General features: G+C 45.6%; 1 protein-coding gene across 1 annotated transcript in view; it reads right to left on the minus strand.

The window, feature by feature from the left end:
* Positions 1-19142, minus strand: part of nup155 (nucleoporin 155) — a 150398-nt gene extending 131256 nt beyond the window's left edge. The window contains exons 1-7 of the mRNA XM_052020337.1: positions 18482-19142; positions 14950-15087; positions 14498-14594; positions 9292-9362; positions 3308-3400; positions 844-1010; positions 618-723 (exon numbers count right to left, since the gene is read on the minus strand). Coding sequence (XP_051876297.1) covers positions 618-723; positions 844-1010; positions 3308-3400; positions 9292-9362; positions 14498-14594; positions 14950-15087; positions 18482-18620 — 811 coding nt within the window. The 5' untranslated portion in view covers positions 18621-19142. The remainder of the gene's footprint in view (positions 1-617; positions 724-843; positions 1011-3307; positions 3401-9291; positions 9363-14497; positions 14595-14949; positions 15088-18481) is intronic.
* Positions 19143-19482: the final 340 nt, after the last annotated feature.

The following is a 19482-nucleotide window of genomic DNA, read 5'->3' on the forward strand; positions in this document are numbered from 1 at the left end:
CCCTGGTAGGTTGTCCCACCCAACAGTATGCCTGTTATTGAGGGGAATGGCCAGAGGGTTACTCTACCTTCCTATTCTCCGTCCTACTGACAGTCACCCAGCCACCTGCCTCCTGCAATTTAGGAGTGACTGCCCCCCTGTAGCTCTAATCTATGTACTGCTCGTTATCCCGTAGGAGCCGAAGGTCATCCAGCTGTACTTTCCCCTTGTATTTGGTCTTCCAGGTCAGCTGAGCAGACAGGAGCCCTTGTCAAAAACTGTGCTGAAGGTCAGATAGACGACATCTAACCCCCTGCCCTCATCATTCCTCTTGGTCACCTCTTTAAAAAAATGTAATCAAATCTGTGAGACACAGTTTCCCACACACAAAGCCATGCTGACTATCCCTAATCAAAGTGCAAAACACCCATGAACAAATTTTACTGCAGGACACCTGATCATAGAATGACAGAATGTTTACAGCACAGGAGGAGGCCATTTGGCCCTTTGTGTTTGTGTCAGCTTTCTACCAGAGCAACTCACCAGTTCCACACAGTGGCATCTTCTCTGTAGCCTTGCACTCTCAAATGCTTCCAAAGCTTACCCAGAGCCCACACAAAGCTTTTTTTTTTACTCACCATCTTCAGAAAAGGTAAACTGCAGCAACGAAGGAATAAGGAATGACAAGGAACTCTTTGAATGATTTATCTTCCTGCATCGCTGGCTGAACCAACCCGCTTCTGCCTGGAAAATCAGAAAGGGCCGATCAGCAACAGGTTATAGTAAGACACTCACAACACCACTGCCACAATATGCTGATGTAAAGAGGAACAGCAAAAACAAGAAGGGAAGATGATTACTCACCTGGTAGGCAACTTCATACAAACATCCATCCTTCCCAGCAAGAAATATACGGCCATTGTCGGAGGCAGTGACGGCCAGCAGATAGGTGTTGTCTGTGGGAATGGAGAAAAGGGGATCCGGCAGGAGTTGCATCCCTCCACACTGACTGTCATTCAGGATTCCCATTCCTTGAAAAATTGTGAAAGAATTAACATAGTAACTATGAAACCACCCACTCAAACCACTTTAAATGTTGGCAAACTAGGTACAAAATAGACTGGTGCCGTACAGGTCTGTGCTGTACGATTCTACAATTCATTGACTCGAGCCTATTAAAGGCAGATTAACAAACCAAAGGACATGGTTAAAAAACAGGACCAGAGTCTAACCTGCTCTGCCATTCACCAAGATCATGGCTGATCTGATCTGAGCACAAGATCCACCTGCCTCACTGCTCTCCATAACCCACAAATCTCATTCAAACTAAGAAACTCAAATATATTTCATAACTCAGCATCGATATCTCTCAAGAGTAAAAAATTCTGAAAAGAAATTCCTCCCCACCTTATTCTTAAATAGGCCTCAACACAGCCTTGTTCCAAGCACGGACCAAACAGCTGAATACCAGAGGTGAGTTGAGAGTGACTGCCCTTGACATCAAGGCAGCGTTGAACTCAGGTGGCATCAAGACACCCTGATAAAACTGGTGAATGGGCGTTAAAAGGAAAAGACTTCAATGGCTGGAGTCAGACCTCACACAAAGGAAGTTAGTTGTGGTGTCAGAGATCAATTCTTCCAGGCCCAGGACGTTACTAGGAATTCCTCAGAGAAGTGTGCTTGGCCCAACCATCTTCAGTTGTTTCGTCAATGAGCTTCCTCCCATCATAAAGTCAGAACTGAAGCCGTTTACTGATTAGACAATTCCGTTCACATCTCTTAGAAAGGTGGAGGGATACAGCCTAACGCAAGCAAATGAGATTTGTACAGATAGGCATCATGGTCAGCATGGATGAAGTGGGCCGAAAGGGCCCATTTTGTGCTGCGAGCTTTTGTGAATTTATGATTCTGAGTACTAATGTATTGGTATTGGTTTATTGTTGTCACTTGTACTGAGGTACAGTGAAAAACCTGTCTTGCACACCGATCATACAGGTCAATTCATTGCAATGCAGTTACGTTGAGTTAGTACAGAGTGCATTGATGTAGTACAGGTAAAAACAATAACAGTACGGAGTAAAGTGTCACAGCTACAGAGCAATTGCAGTGCAGTAAGGTGCAAGGTCACAACAAGGTAGATCGTGAGATCAGAGTCCATCTCATCATATAAGGGAACCGTTCAATAGACATCACAGTGGGGTAGAAGCTGTCCTTAAGTCTGGTGGTACGTGCCCTTAGGCTCCTGTATACCATTTAGAAGTTGTGAGAGGACCTGCCTCCACCACCCCTTCAGGCAGCAAGCTTCAGGTTTAAAGTTACACACCATCCCAATTTGTAAATATGGTTCATTGTCTGTGGGTCCATATCCCGGAATAATCTGTCCAACAGCACAATAGGTAATCTTAGACAACCTTTTTCACCATCCACTACATGACCAATTTTCATCCGCAAATCCACCGACCACGTTAACGACGTTAATATAGATGACAAACAGCAGCATCAATTGCTGTAGCACACCACTAGTTACAGGCTTGCAATCTGAACAAAAACCCTCCACTATCACCAAGTCAATGTTGTTCCTTTATTCAGAAAGGCCAACAGGGAAAAGCCAGAGCTTCAGGCCAGTGAGGCTTGAGTCATTGGGAGGGAAATTATTGCAGAAAATGTAAGGGTCAGGATTTGTGTATATTTAGAAAGAAAGGGACTGATTAGGAAAAGTCAGCATGGCTTTGTGGAGGGGAAGCCCTGCCTCACTACTTTGAGTTTTAATGAAGAGGTAATTAAGGAGATTGAAAGAAGTGCAGTAGATGTTGCCCATATGGACTAGTTGGCTGGTCGAGAAGGTTAAGACACATGTTGTCCAAGGTGTGCTAACTAATTGGATCCAAAAATGGCTTGGTGATAGGACAGAGAGGATAGTCATGAAGGTTATTTTTCTGACTGGAAGTCTGTGACTAGTGGTGTACAAGGATCAGTGCCGGGACACTTGCTGTTTGTGATGTATGATGATTTGGACATGAATTTCTTTTATTATGTTTACATTCTTATCATTGCCCTTGCTTCACCAGTCATAACTTTAATCTAATTTTACAATACACTTCAATTGTTTTGTTCCCTACAGTATGACTGATGACACTTGGGTGAATGGGAAAAGAAAACTAGCCCAAGTCTCTGCTCCAATCTCAGCCTTGTGAGTGTCCCAAAATCCAGAGATGAAAGGAGAGGGAAATTGGTCATGCTTCCTGCCAACCTGATGTAATCACTCTCCACCCTGGGCACACAGCAGCATAACACAAAATAATCTCCTCTCCCACTCCTTGGACTGTACCTGACTGAGAATTGGTTAAGCTGATGCCAAGGATCACAATGTCGACGGGAGTGGCAAGTACCAGCAGCTGTCGTATGTGAGGCTGGAATATTCCTGGAAACACAAGATTGGATTGACATTAGTCAGTCATTTACAGTTGGAAACGGCCCGAGACGCATTCATCCTCTATGTTTGACTCAGATATCTGGAACACAAAACTGAAACTGTCCATGCAACAGTGGATAACCTAAATAAAAGCATCTTAACAGAAACAGTTGGACAAAACGTTGGTGAGACTACACTTGGAACACTGTGTGCGGTTCTCGTCCCCGCGCTACTGGAAAGATATCATGAAGCAAGAGAGGGTGCAGAAAAGAGTCACAAGAACGTTGCTGGGACTGGATGGCCTAAGTTACAAGAGAGGCTGGGACTCTTGTCCCTGGAATGAAGGAAGCTGAGGGGTGACATTGTAGAAGTCTATAAAACTGAGGGGCACAGATGGGGTAGATAGATGTCTTTTTCTCAGTGTAGTGGTACCTAAAACTAGAGAGCATAGGTTTCAGTTGCAAGAGGAAAGATTTAAAGGGGATCTGAGTAGCAAGTTTTTCCAGAGGGTGGTGGATATGTGGAATGAGCTGCCAAAGATGGTGGTATAGGCAGGTACAATTGCAATGTTTTAAAAGATCTATTTATATCTGGACAGATGTATCAATAGGAAAGGTTTGGAGAGTCATTAACTTTGGCATCTTGGTCAGCATGTACGAGTTGGGCCAATGGACCTATTTCCATGCTACATAATGATGCATCTGTGAATCTATAATGTTCCTGCTCATGTATTCAGTTCCCTGACGAATGAAGGTCAGTATCCATATACTTAACCATGTTATCTACCTGCACTGCCACCTTCAAGGATCTTTTGACATGCACATTAAAGGTCCCTTGGATTTCTCCAATATAGAGAACTGCATTGTTAAACACTGAATGCAGTATACTGTTAGGTCCCTGGATCACAGAAAGGGAAGTGTCATATAACAGTGGAAGGGGACCAGGGAGTCACAAAGAGAAGAATCCCTTTAAAACATAAAGGGGAGGGAAATATGTGCTGTTGCGAAATCCTGTTGGAGCTAGCAGAATTTCAAAGGATGATCTGTTGAATGTTGAGGCCAGTGGGATGGAAGATGAAGACCAGGGCAATTCTGTCCTTGCACTGTCCAGAAGAAATTTTGAGAGCAGAGGTGTGAGAAGTAGAGATGTGGTCAAGGGCTTTTTCTATTTTGATAGACGTGAAGCCATCATCCTCTTTCTCCCATACCAAGTCAATTTTGGATCCAGTTTACCAAATTGCCCTGGATGCTATGGGCCTAACCTTTTGGACCAGTCTTCCACATAGCACCTTTCAAAGGCCTTATTGAAGTCCATATAAACCATGTCTATCCTCATCTGTACACCTTGAAATTGAAAAAGAGGGAGCAATCAGATTGGTCAGTCAAGATCTGCCTTTGCAAACCCATGATGGCTCTCTGATTCATCCTTGCCTGTGAAAGTGATCATTTATTCTGTGCCTCAGAATTTTTTCCAATCGTTCTCTGCTGAAAAAGGTCTGAAATGGGTGAGCAGTAAGTTCCTCAGCATCAACATCTCAGAGGATCTATCCTGGGCCCAACACATTGATGCAGTCATGAAGAAGACACACCAGTGGCTCTGCTTCATTAGGAGTTTGAGGAGATTTGGTATGTCACCAAAGACTATTGTAAATTTCTACTGATGTACAAAGAAGAGCATTCTGACTGGTTGCATCACTGCCTGGTGGGAAGGCTCCAATGTGCAGGATCTGAAGAGGATGCAGGGGGTTAGAGACCAGATCCATCACGGGCACAATCCTCCCCACCATTGAGGACATCTTCAAGAGGCAGTGCCTCAAGAAGGCAGCATCCATCATTAAGGACTCTCACCACCCGTCACATGCCTTCTTCTCATTACTACCATCGGGGAGGAGATACAGGAACCATAGAACACTACAGCACAGAAAACAGGCCATTCGGCCCTTCTAGTCTGTGCCGAAACGTTATTCCGCTAGTCCCATTTACCTGCACCCAGTCCATAACCCTCCAGACCTCTCCCGTCCATGTATCTATCCAATTTATTCTTAAAACTTAAGAGCGAGCCCGCATTTACTACATCAGATGGCAGCCCGTTACATACTCCCACCAATCTTTGAGTGAAGAAGTTCCCCTTAATGTTCCCCCTAAACTTTTCCCCTTTCACCCTAAAGCCATGTCCTCTCGTACTTATCTCTCCTAATCTAGGAGGAAAGAGCCTACTCACATTAACTCTGTCTGTACCCCTCATAATTTTGTAAACCTCTATCAAATCTCCCCTCATTCTTCTGCGTTCCAAGGAATAAAGTCCTAACCTGTTCAATCTTTCCCTGTAACTCAACTCCTGAAGACCCGGCAACATTCTAGTAAATCTCCACTGCACTCTTTCAATCTTACAAATATCCTTCCTATAGTTAGGTGACCAGAACTGCTCACAATACTCCAAATTTGGCCTCACCAATGTCTTATCCAACCTCACCTTAACATCCCAACTCCTGTACTCAAAACCTTGATTTATGAATGCCAGGATGCCAAAAGCCTTCTTTGCAATCCTGTCTACCTGCGAAGCCACTTTCAGGGAATTATGTATCTGAACTCCCAGATCCCTTTGTTCCTCTGCACTCCTCAGTGCCCTACCATTTACTGTGTATGTCCTACCTTCATTTGTCCTTCAAAAATGCAACACCTCACACTTGTCTGCATTAAATTCCATCTGCCATTTTCTGGACCATTCTTCCAGTTGGTCCAGATCCCTCTGCAAGCTTTGAAAGACTTCCTCGCTGTCCACTACACCTCCAATCTTAGTGTCATCTGCAAACTTGATCCAATTTACCACATTATCATCTAGATCACTGATATAGACAACAAACAACAATGGCCCCAGCACAGATCCCTGAGGCACACCACTAGTCACAGGCCTCCAGTCTGAGAAACAATCATCCACTACCAGTCTCTGTCTTCTCCCACACAGCCAATTTCAAATCCAGTTTACAACCTTTCCATGGATACCTAGTGTCTGAACCTTCTGAACTAACCTCCCATGTGGGACCTTGTCAAAGGCCTTACTAAAGTCCATGCAGACAACATCCACAGCCTTTCTTTCATCTACTTTCTTGGTAACCTCCTTGAAAAACTCTACAAGATTCGTTAAACACGATCTACCACATACAAAGCCATGCTGACTATCCTTAATCAGCCCTTGGTTGTCCAAATACTTGTATGTCCGATCTCACAGAACACCTTCCAATAATTTACTCACTACTGATGTCAGGCTCACTGGCCTGTAACTGCCTGGTTTACTTTTAGATCCTTTTCTAAACAACGGAACAACATGAGCTACCCTCCAGTCCTCCGGCACGGCACCCGTGGCTAAGGACATTTTAAATATATCTGCTAGGGCCCTTGCAATTTCTACACTAGTCTCTCTCAATGTCCGAGGAAATACCTTATCAGGCCTGCGGGATTTATCTACCTTTATTCGCTGTAAGGCAGCAAGAACCTCCTCCTCTTTAATCTCTATATGTTCCATGACACTATTGCTTGTTTCCCTTCCTTCCATATCCACTATGCCAGTTTCCTGAGATACTGATGCAAAAAAACTGTTTAAGATGTCCCCCATCTCCTGAGGCTCCACACATAGACGACCACTCTGATCTTCTAGGGGACCAATTTTGTCCCTTACTATCCTTTTACTCTCAATATACTTGTAGAAACCCTTTGGGTTTACCTTCACATTATCTGCCAAAGCATCCTCATGTCTTCTTTTTGCCTTCCTGATTTCCTTCTTTAGTATTTTCTTACTTTTTCTATACTCTTCAAGTGCCTCATTTGTTCCTAGTTGCCTATACACCTCTCTCTTTTTCTTAACCAGATCGCCAATATCCCTTGAAAACCAAGGTTCCCTATGCTTCTTAACTTTGCCTTTAATCCTGGCAGGAACATGCAAACTCTGCACTCTCAAAATTTCGCCTTTGAAGGCCTTCCACTTGCCAGAAAACAACTTATCCCAATCCACTCTTCCTAGATCCTTTCTCATTTCCACAAAATTGGCCTTTCTCCAATTTAGAACCTCAACTCGAGGACCAGACCTGTCCTTATCCATAATTAACTTGAAACTAATGACCTTATGGTCACTGGACCCAAAATGCTCACCTACACATACTTCTGTCACCTGACCTGTCTGGTTCCCTAATAGGAAATCAAGTATTGCATTCTCTCTCGTTGGTACCTCTATATATTGATTTAGAAAACTTTCCTGAACACATTTGACAAATTCCAAGCCATCCATCCCTTTCACAGTGTGGGAGTCCCAATCAATACATGGAAAGTTAAAATCCCCTACTATCACGACTTTCTGTTTCTTACATCGGTCTGCTATCTCACTACAGATTTGTTCCTCCAATTCTCTCTGACTATTGGGCGGTCTATATTACAACCCTCTTGGTGTGGCCACACCTTTCCTGTTCCTCAGCTCCACCCATATGGCCTCTGTAGACGAGCCCTCCGGGCCGTCCTGTCCACGCACAGCTGTGATATTTTCCCTGACCTGTCATGCCACTCCTCCCCCTTTCATCCCTCCCCCTCTATCACGTCTGAAACAACGGAACCCCGGAACATTAAGCTGCCAGTCCTGCCCCTCCTGCATCCAAGTCTCACTAATAGCAATAATGTCGTAATCCCACGTGCCAATCCACGCCCTAAACTCATCTGCATTACCTACAATACTTCTTGCATTGAAATAGATGTATCTGAGAACATTTATATCACGTACAAACCTTTGATTTCTGTCTATACCTGCAGTCCTCGCATGACCTTTTTCCTCCTCCACTTCACTATCTGCTCTAACACTCTGGTTCCCCTCCCCCTGCAAATCTAGTTTAAAGACCCACACTGAACTGTGAGTCTGAAGACCCACACTCAGTATTTCAGGAACAGCTTCTTCCCTTCCACCATCAGATTTCTGAACGGTCCAAGAAAACCACCTCGTTCTTCCTCTTCTGTACTATTTATTTATATATTGTAACTTATTGTTTTTGTCTTATGTCTGTACTGCTGCCACAAAACAACAAATTTCACAACAAATGTCAGTGATAATAAACCTGATTCTGAATTCTACTACTGTTGGGCTCACAGGTCTGTCATTGCCAGGCTTTTACCTGCTGCCCTTTTTAAAGAAAGATCACTTTTTGCAGTCCTCCAGTCATCTGGTACCACAGTTATGGCCAGTGAAGATTTAAAAATCCCAGCCAAAGCCACATCAATCTTTTCCCTTGCCTCCCACAGCAGCCTGATCTTTTGTGATGATCTTTTGCTGAGCATTCCATTCCTGACTTTTCCCCCCAATAGCACTGTTATTTTACTTCCAATTATTAATAAAATTTCATTTTCGAGCTTCACCCACCACATTTTCAGAAAACTCATTCCAGACCCCAAACACTGAATCTTCAAACACATTAAATCTGTGTTCTCTGGACAGCATTTGACAATGTCAAGATTTATATACATTTACCTTACCTCCTCACAACCTGGCCCAAAAACAATGATTTCATATTCATGGGACATTTTAGGGCAGGCACATAGTGGAAATCTGGAATCCACTACCTGCAGATATTTCAGTATAGCCAACAGGGAATTTGACACATATAAAGCAAGGAAAAAATTTGTAAAACTATGGAGGAGTCAGAGGGTGGAACTGGCAAGTCACTCAGATAAAGGGACAGTGGAGACAATATGGGCCAAATGGCTCCTTCCGTGCAAGAACCTTTTGTGATTACAGAATTCTATTGTGGAATGATTTTCGGTAAATGCTTGGGAAACCAGAACTGGTAGAGATTACAAAGAAAACAAGGGGCAAGGTCATAAAGGAATCTGAAAGTGAAGGTAGAATTTCAAAAATGGCTGACTCACCAACTCTGGGTTTTACCAGTCCCACTGATAGAATTGTTTCACTCAGCCCATCGAAGTATACCAAGTCACCCCTGAAAATGACAAGAATTAGACCAGGCTCAAAGCCAGGCTATTCACTTTAGTTTATACAAGTTTGCAGAATACATATCAAATTTCACTCTAAGTATCTCATCTTCCACAACATGTCACCATTCCTTTATTTCTACAATCAAAAATTTGCTTTCACCATTTACAACATCTTTAGCCACAGGTGAAGTCACAGAGGACCAGAGCAGAGCCAGTGTTGTTCCTCTGCTTAAGAAGGGCAATAGAGACAAACCAAGAAATTTTAGGCCAGTGAGCCTTGCATTAGTTGCAGGGAAATTGTTGAAGATTGTAAGGGAAAGGATCTACTCACATCTGGGAAAGCATCGACTTATTAAAGATAGTCAGCATGGGTTTTGTGCAGGGTAGGTCACGTCTTACAAATTCAACTGAGTTTTTTGAGGAGGTGACAAAGGTGATTGACGAGGGTAGGGCAGTGGAAGTTGTCTACATGACTTTAACAAAGCTTTTGACAAGATCCCTCATAGTAGGTTGATGAAGATTAAGGCACATGGAATCTGTGAAGGCTTGCCAGATTGAATTCAAAATTGGCCATAGAGGATGGAGGGTAGTGGTGGAGGGGTGTTATTCTAAAAGGTCAGTGACCAATAGTGTTCTACAAGGATCAGTGTTGGGACCTCTATTGTCTGTGATATATGTAAATGATATGGACGAAAATGTAGGCGGGCTGATTAGTAATTTTACATGACATGAAAATTGGTAGAGTTGCAAGATGGTGAAGGGTGTCAAAGGATTCTCAACATCGACCAATTGGAAATATAGGCAGGGAAGCAGCAAGTTTTAGTCAGGCAGTTGACAAGGTTCCACATGGTAGGCTTCTTCAGAAGGTTAGAGGCATGGGATCCAGGGAGGCTTGGCCATGTGCATTCAGAATTGGCTTGCCTGTAGAAAGCAGAGGGTTGTGGTGGAGGGAGTGCATTCAGATTGGAGGCTGTGACTAGCGGTGTCCCACAAGGATCGGTTCTGGGATCTTTGCTTTTCATGATTTTTATTAATGACTTGGATGAGGGGGTAGAAGGGTGGGTTAGCAAGTTTGCAGATGACACAAAGGTTGGTGGTGTTGTGGATGGTGTGGAGGACTGTCAAAGATTGCAGAGCTAGGCTGAGAAGTGGCAGATGGAGTTCAATCCACAGAAGTGTGAGCTGGTACACTTTGGAAGGACAAACTCCAAAGCGGAGTACAAAGTTAATGGCAGGATTCTGGGTAGTGTGGAGGAGCAGAGGGATCTGGGGGTTCATATCCCTGAAAGTTGCCTCACAGGTGGAAAGGGTAGTTAAGAAAGCTTATGGGATGTTAGCATAAGTCATGGGATTGTATTTAAGAGCCGCGAGTTAATGATGCAGCTCCACAAAACTCTGGTTCGACCACACTTGGAGTACTGTGTCCAGTTCTGGTCGCCTCATTATAGGAATGATGTGGAAGCGTTGGAGAGGGTGCAGAGGAGATTTACCAGAATGCTGCCTGGTTTAGAGAACATGCATTATGAGGAGAGACTAAGGGAGCTTGGGCTTTACTCTTTGGAGAGAAGGAGGATGAGAGAACACACAATAGAAATATACAAAATATTCAGAGGAATAGACAGCCAGCGCCTCTTTCCCAAGGCACCAATGCTCAATACAAGAGGGCATGGTTTTGAAGTAATAGGTGGCAAGTTCAAGGGAGATATCAGAGGGAGGTTTTTTACCCAGAGAGTGGTTGGGGCATGGAATGCACTGCCTGGGGTGGTGGTGGAGGCAGTACATTGGTCAAATTCAAGAGATTGCTAGATAAGCATAGGGAGGAATTTAAAATAGAGGGATATGTGGGAGGAAGGGGTTAGGTAGTCTTAGGCAAGGTTTAAAAGTCGGCACAACATTGTGAGCTGAAGGGCCTGTATTGTGCTGTACTGTTCTATGATTTCTATGAGATGGAGTTCAATTCCGACAAGTGTGAGGTTTTGCACTTTGGGAAGTCAGATTTGAGAAGAAAGTATGCAATAAATGGCAGGACCCTTCAGAGCATTGGTGTGCAGAGGGACTTTAGGGTGCAAGTCCATACTCTCCTGAAAGAGGTAACACAAGTAGATAGGGTGATCGAGAAGACATATGGCAAACTTGCCTTTGTCATTCAGATTGTTGATATAAATGTAGGGAAGTCATGTTGCAGCTGTATAAAACTGGTTGGGCCACATTTGCAGTATTGTGTGCAGTTCTGGTCACCACATTACAGGAAGGATGTGGAGGATTTGGAGAGGGTGCAGAAGAGGTTTACCACGATGCTGCCTGGATTAGAGGGCATGTGCCATAAGGAGAGGTTGGACCAACTAGCGTTGTTTTCTATAGACTGAAAGCTTATAGGATTATGAGAAACATAGACAGACAGCTGGTATCTTTTTCCCCCAGGGTCGAAATGTCTAATACTGGAGGGTGTGCATTTAAGGTGAGAGAGGGAAAGTTCAAAGGAGATGTTCAGGGCAGGTTTTTTTTAAAAACACAGAGTGGTGGGTGCCTGGAATGCACTACTGGGGTGGTAGTGGAGGCAGGTATGAGGAGGAGTTTTTCCAAAGAATGCTAATGTGAGCTTATAAGATATCTTTATTGGTCACATGTACATCGAAACACATAGTGAAATGCATCTTTTTGCATCGAGTGTTCTGGGGGCAGCCCGCAAGTGTCACCATGCTTCCAGCGCCAACAGAGCATGCCCACAACTTCCTAACCCGTCTGTCTTTGGAATGTGGGAGGAAACTGGAGCACCCAGAGGAAACCCACACAGATATGGGGAGAACATACAAACTCCTTACACACAGCGGCCAGAATTGAACCCAGGTCACTGGCACTGTAATAGCGTTAAACTAACCGCTACACTATCATGCCTGCCCATATTATCTTAAAAATAAGATAATAAAGAGGCATGACAGGGTAGACGTTGAGATGTTTCCACTGGTGGAAGAGTCTCAAATAAAAGGACATGGTTACAAGGTAAGGGGGCGGTCATTCATAATTAAGGTGCATAGGCAGTTCTTCTTGTAGAGGGTCGTGAACCTCTGGATTTCTCAACCCTGTCAGGTTGAGGAGGCTGGTTCATTGGAAGTATTTAAAGAGGAATTAGATAAGTTTTTGAAAGATTGGGAAATTTAGCTTTGTGGAACTGGCACACAGAGTAGTTGAGGCCTAGGACAGATCTGCCATGATCATATTGAATGGTGGGCAGACGTGAACCATAAGGTTGCCTATTCTTGCTCCTACTTTTTTTGTATTGTATTTCATGTCTCCATATTTAGAGTCATACAGCACAGAAACAGGCCCTTCAGCCCAACTCGTCCATGCCGGTCAAGGTGTCCACCTAAGCTCGTACTATTTGCCTGTGTTTGGCCCACATCCCTATAAACCTTTCCTATCCATGTTCCTGTCAAAATTTTTTTTTTAAACATTGCAACTGTACCCACCTCCACATCTTACTCTGGCAGCTCGTTCCATGTAGCCAACATGCTGTGTGAAAAACTTTCCCCTCAGGTCCCCTTTAAATCTTTCCCCTCTCGTCTTAAACTTATGCCCTCCAATTTTTTTGTTGCCTTTCCCTTGTGCATTCATCCCATCTATGCCCCATCTGAGGATCTGAGGGGCAGGTTTTTCCACAGAGGGTGGTGGTTATCTGGAACGAGCTGTCAGAAGTGGTGATTGATGTGAGTACAATTGCAATGTTTAAAAGGCATTTGGACAATTACTTGGATTGGAAAGCTGTACAGGGATACTGGCCTAATGCAAGAAAATGGGATTAATTAAAATTGACATCATGGTCGGCATGGATAAATTGGGCTAAAGGGCCCATTTCTGTGTTATACAACTCTACGACTCTAAGACTGCCAAGTAAATCCATAAAGGAAAAATGGGGGAACTTTAAAAAGTTCACTGGTGCCAATGTGGCTAGGAATTTTGACACTATTCAAGTTTAGGTCTCTAGTTTCAGGTGCAAGTTTGACACTTTTGAATTCATTTTGTGGCAAACACCATCATTAAATCCTTTCCAGCGATCCCTGTGGTACACTACTAGCCACAGGCCTCCTGTCTAAGAAACAACCTTCCACCATCGCCCTCTGCTTCCCATCATCGAGCCAATTATGAATCCAGTTAGCTATCGCTCCCTGGATCCCCTGCAATTAACCCTTCCCAACTAGCCTACCATACAGGACCTCATCAAAGGCCTTACTGAAGTCCACACAGACAATGTCCACCACCCTGCCCTCATCCATCCTCTTGGATCTCCTCCTGATCCCAAATCAGCCACACTGCCTGAGAACACATAACTGTCCAGCACAGAAACAGGCCCTTCAGCCTACCCTGTCTGTGCCAACCATGTATTACCTGTGATGAAAAGGACCGATTTCTTTTTTCACAAAAACTGCCCTGTTTTCACACTTGCACTTTGAGAGTTTAATTTTTCCTTTCACCTCCCCTCAGCTTACTACCTTTAGTCTGATTTGAATGATTTCACCTGACATGTTACACAACATGTTAATTCCTTCTTCATATTTACTTTAATTCTTGCATCTTTCCCCCTTTTGGGAAAGTCATTCTACCTGTAACATTTCTTCTTTAAAGATAACCCATAGTTTCATTACTGTTTTGCCCAGCCATTCCCTCTCCTCCAGTGAAGTTGGACCTTATCCAATTCAGAATTTCTGCTTAAAATTGCTTCTTGTCCATTACCAATCTAAGCCTTGCAATTCAATGACCACTGTTGTGAGTGCTCCCCATCTACATTTGTCCTTGATGAATGGCACAGAAGGCTTACAGGGCCAAAAATTCTACTCCTCATGTCATAAACTGCTTTGAAATGTCAGGTGTGATGGGATAATCTCAACTCATTCTCACGAACCTAAGACTTCTACCACCCATGATAGACAAAACTTAATCATTTCTTCATTGAAACCCAGTTGAAATCTTACAATCTCAGCCCAAAAGCATTATGGTAGTTCCTTCACAAGTAATGCAGTGGTTTGAGGTGGCTCACTGTCTTCAGAGAAATTTAAATGGGCTGAAATGCTGCCTTGCCAGGTATGCCTTTAAATTTAAAATCACTACACAGCCCTATCTACTGAATGCAAATTGCTTTACTTACCCATCCTCATAATTCCACATGAAGATGTCACTATCGATGGTCAGCCAGGCCTTAGCAATCTCAGGAAAAACACCCATCATACAATTGCACTGCATATCTGAGATATACAAGATGTAAGGATACAACAGGTTTTCTGAAGGTTTACAGACTGATCCAACTAACTCCATACTGAGCCAGTTATGAAAGACAGTTTCAGGCTTTTCACTGTTGATAATACCTGTGTTGGTGTTGGCATGTGTCAATGTGCATGCACATATCAGTGTATCAATGCACATCTCCGTGTGAATGTGTGCATCAGCACTTCTACCCACCTGTAAGTAGATGCATTAGCATGTGCATGAACATGTTTATGTCTGCACCTGTGTGCATGTGTGTGAGAGAGAGAAAAGCCAGGACCATGAATTGCACACAATCTTGGCTTATTTGGCCATGGTGCAATAACGAAAAGATACGTCCAAACTGCTCCACCAATTCTGGAGGGAGTGGTACTCTCCGGATTGGGCCGATCTCTGGGAGATTGGGCAAAGATACCAGACCAGGTCCTTGCAGTGGATAATCCATATCAGTCATCCCTGATAGGGATGGATTATCTGTGTTGAGAAGAATATTTGATCAGAAAAAGTAAATGAACATAGAACAGTACAGCACAGGAATAGGTCCTTCGGCGCATGATGCCTGTGCCTTTGATGATGCCAATTTAACCTGAACATTTGCCTGCATATGTTCTATATCCCTGTGTTCCCTGCCTGTTCAAACACTTGTCTAAATGCCTCTCAAACAAGTGCTATCGTATCTGCTTCCACCACCTCCCCTGGCAGCTTCTAGATACCTACTACTCTGTTTAGTAATACTTCCCTTGAGAATTCTCCTTCCTCCCCAGGAAGAACACTGACTGTCCACCCTATCTTTATCTCTCTAATTCTGTCTATGCCCTCAGCTCCAACACTTCAGAGAAAACAATCCAAGTTTGTACAAGTACTCCTCAGTTAATGCTCTCTAATCCAGGGAACATCCTGGTAAATCTCTTCTGCACTGTCTCCATAGCATCCATACCCTTCTTGTAGCACAGTGACAAGAACAGTACACAATATTCCAAATGTAGCCTGACCAAAGTTTTGTACAGCTGCAGCATGACTTCCAGACTTTTATAGTCAATAACCTGACTAATGAAGGGAAATATGCCAAACGTATTCTTTACCACCCTATCTACTTGAGTTGCCACTTTCAGAGAGCTTTCGACTTGCACCCCGAGATCCCTCTGTATGTCAATTCTATCAAGGGTCCTGCCATTTACTATATGGGCCAAGTATGCGCAAATGGGACTAGCTTAGGTGGGCACCTTGGTCAGTATGGATGAGTTGGGCCAAAGGGCCTAACCGTGCTATATTACTCTGACTTTGCAAACTTTCCTCTTACACTTGTACAGATTACACTCCATATGCCATTTCTCTGCCTGTATTTCCAACTGGTCTATATCCTGCTGAATCCTTTCACAACCTTCCTCATTGTCTGCAATTCCTCCAATTGTTGTGCAAACGCATTAGCCACAGGTGAAATATTGGAAGACTGGAGGATGGCTAATGTTATGCCTTTATTTGAGAAGGGCTCTTAAGACAAGCCAAGAAAGTACAGGGCAGTGAGCTTAACATCAGTGGAGGGAAAGTTACTGATGGGGATTCTGTGGGACAGGATTTTTTGCATTTGGAAAGGCAAGGACTGATTTGCGATCGTCAGAATAATTGTGTGTCATGAACTTGATTGAGATGATCAAGAGGACTGACGAGGACAGGGCGGTAGACATTGTCTACATGGACTCTGGCAAGGCTTTTGACAAGGTACCACATGATAGGCTGGTCCAGAAGCTGAGATCACATGGGATCCAGGGTGAGCTTACCAATTGGATACACGATTGGCTTGGTGGCAGGAGTTAGCAGGTGCTAGTGGAGGGCTGTTTTCACAGATTAGAGGCCTGTATCAAGTGGTGGGCCACGGGGATCAGTACTAGGTTCCTGTTATTTGTCACCTGTGTTAACAATTTGAATGATAATCTAGGTGGCATGATTAGTAAGTTTGTGAATGATACCAAAATTGGTGGCATCGTGGACAGTGAAGAAGATTGTAACAAGATATAGATCAACTGGGAAAGTGGGTTGAGGAATGAAAAACACGATGATGCTGGAGGAACTCAGCAGGCCAGGCAGCATCCATGGAGAAAAACAGGTAGTCAACGTTTCAGGTCAGGACCCTTCTTCATGACTGAAGATAGGAAAAGGAGATAGGATGGGGAAGCCCAATATATAGGAGGGAAAAGCAGAGCAGTAATAGGTCGATGAGAGGGGAGGTGGGGTGAGGTGGGCAGGGCACTTGGTGGTGATAGGTTGATGCAGGTAAGAGTGATATGCAGGTGCCTATCACTGTCTCTTACCTGCATCTACCTTTCACCACTTTGTGCCCACCCCGCCTCCCCCTTTTGTCCACGTATCACTGCTTTGCTTTTCCCTCCGAGATATTGGGCTTCCCCCATCTTCAGTCCTGAAGAAGGGTCCTGACCCGAAACGTTGACTGCCTGCTTTTCTCCACAGATATTGACCAGCCTGCTGAGTGCCTCCAGCATCATAGTGTAGACAGATGTCACAGTCGGCATGAACAAATTAGACAGAAGAACCCGTTTCTGTGCTGTACATCTGACTCTCTCTCTGCTTCCAACTCCCTCATAGGCACATAGGTATATTGGTCAAATTCAAGAGATTGCTAGATAAGCATATGGAGGAGTTTAAAATAGAGGGATATGTGGGAGGAAGGGGTTAGTCTTAGGCAAGGTTCAAAGGTCAGCACAACATTGTGGGCCAAAGGGCCTATATTGTGCTGTACTGTTCTATGATTCTAGAACTCAAATCCATAATAGGACAAAAAGAATTGAATGCAATACTCCAGATGCTGCCTAACTAGAGTTTTATAAAGTTGTAATATCACTCCCTGACTCTCGAACTCAATGCCTCAACTAACAAAGGTAAACACGCCATACGCCTTCTTTACCACCATGGTAGGGCACTGAGGAGAGCGGAGGAACAAAGGGATCTGGGAGTTCAGATACATAATTCCCTGAAAGTAGAGTCACAAGTAGACAGGGTTGTAAAAAAGGCTTTTGGCATCCTGGCATTTATAAATCAAAGTATTGAGTATAGGAGTTGGAATGCTTTGGTGAGGTTGTATAAGTCATTGGTGAGACCAAATTCAGAATATTATGTGCAGTTCTGGTCGCCGAACTACAGGAAGGATGTCAGTCAGATTGAAAGAGTGCAGAGGAGATTTACTAGAATGTTGCTGGGTCTTCAGGAGTTGAGTTACAGGGAAAGATTGAACAGGTTAGGACTTTATTCCTTGGAGCGGAGAAATGATAGAGGTTCACAAAATGATGAGGGGCATGGACAGGGTTAATGCAAGTAGGCTCTTTCCACCTAGATTAGGAGAGATAAGTACGAGAGGACATGGCTTTGGGGTGAAAGGGGAAAGGTTTGGGGGTACATTAGAGGGAACTTCTTCACTCAAAGAGTGGTGGGAGTGTGGAATGGGCTGCCATCTGATGTGGTAAATGCGGGCTCACCCTTAACTTTTAAGAGTAAATTGGGCAGATGGATGGACGAGAGAGGTCTGGAGGGGTATGGGCTGGGGGCAGGTAAATGGGACTAGCAGAATAATGTTTTGGCACAGACTAGAAGGGCCGAATGGCCTATTTTCTGTGCTGTAGTTTTCTATGGTTCTAATCAACATGTGCAGCTGCTTTCAGGGAGCGACGGACCTGGGCCCCAAGATCCCTCTGTCCGTCAACGCTGAGAAATCATGGTCGGCACAGACATGGTGGGCCGAAGGGCCGTTCGGTGTTGAGGATCTCATGAGAAACCCCGGGGAAGTGGAATCGCAGCTATCAGTGTCCCGGCAACGGGCCAGCAGGGCAGGACCGGCCAAACGGCCCCGGGTTCTTACTGTAGTTCGGGACATTGAGCAGCTCGGTCAGGTCCGGGTACAGCCGGTCGTCCAGCAAGTGTTTGTCGATCAGTCGCCCCGCGTTCTCCAGCGAGTCCAGGGTCGTGGTGCCGGGTCCGGGACACACTACGGGCGGCATGGCGGCGGCGGGGCTCCCTCCTCACCACCCTCCCTCTGGGCTCAGGCTGTCCGGGACACGGGTCCTGAGCGGGGGGCACTGGGCCTCGGGGTAACGCCGCCTCAGGGGCCGGGCCGGTGACGGGTTAGTGCCGGGGTGTCGGTGCTGGTGCCGGGGTAGGACCGGGGCCGAGGGGCTGGGGCTGAGGTGCCGGGGTAGGGCCGGTGCCGGGGCAGGGTCGGGGTCCCGGGGCTGAGGGACCGGGGTCCCGGGGCTGAGACTGAGGTGCCGGGGTCCCGGGGCTGAGGCTGAGGTGCCGGGGTCCCGGGGCTAGGGCTGAGGTACCGGGGCCGGGGTGCCGGGGCTGAGGTACCGGGGCCGGGGTCCCGGGGCTGAGGTGCTGGGGCTGAGGTACCGGGGCCGAGGTACCGGGGTCCCGGGGCTGAGGTGCTGGGGCTGAGGTACCGGGGCCGAGGTACCGGGGTCCCGGGGCTGAGGTGCTGGGGCTGAGGTGCCGGGGCTGAGGTACCGGGGCCGAGGGGCCGGGGCTGAGGTGCTGGGGCAGGGCCGGGGTCCCGGGGCTGAGGTGCTGGGGCTGAGGTACCGGGGCCGAGGGGCTGGGGCTGAGGTGCTGGGGCAGGGTCGGGGCCGGGTGGTTCCCGCGCGAACTCCTCGCCGCCAATCTTCGATCAACCGGTCAAAGGTCAAACGCCAACGAGCGAACAGTCAGAGACAAGAGAGTCCCCGCTGAGCATTTCCCCCCCCCACCCCCTCCCCCTCCCCCCCGCGGCCGCCGAGGGAACTGCAGTGTCTGGAACGGCCCCACGGGACCATCCACGGTTCCCTGAGCCTGGCTGGAAGATGCTGCTCATGGGCTCTGATC

The sequence above is a fragment of the Pristis pectinata genome, chromosome 7 (genome assembly GCF_009764475.1).
Source record: "Pristis pectinata isolate sPriPec2 chromosome 7, sPriPec2.1.pri, whole genome shotgun sequence".
NCBI lineage: Eukaryota > Metazoa > Chordata > Chondrichthyes > Rhinopristiformes > Pristidae > Pristis > Pristis pectinata.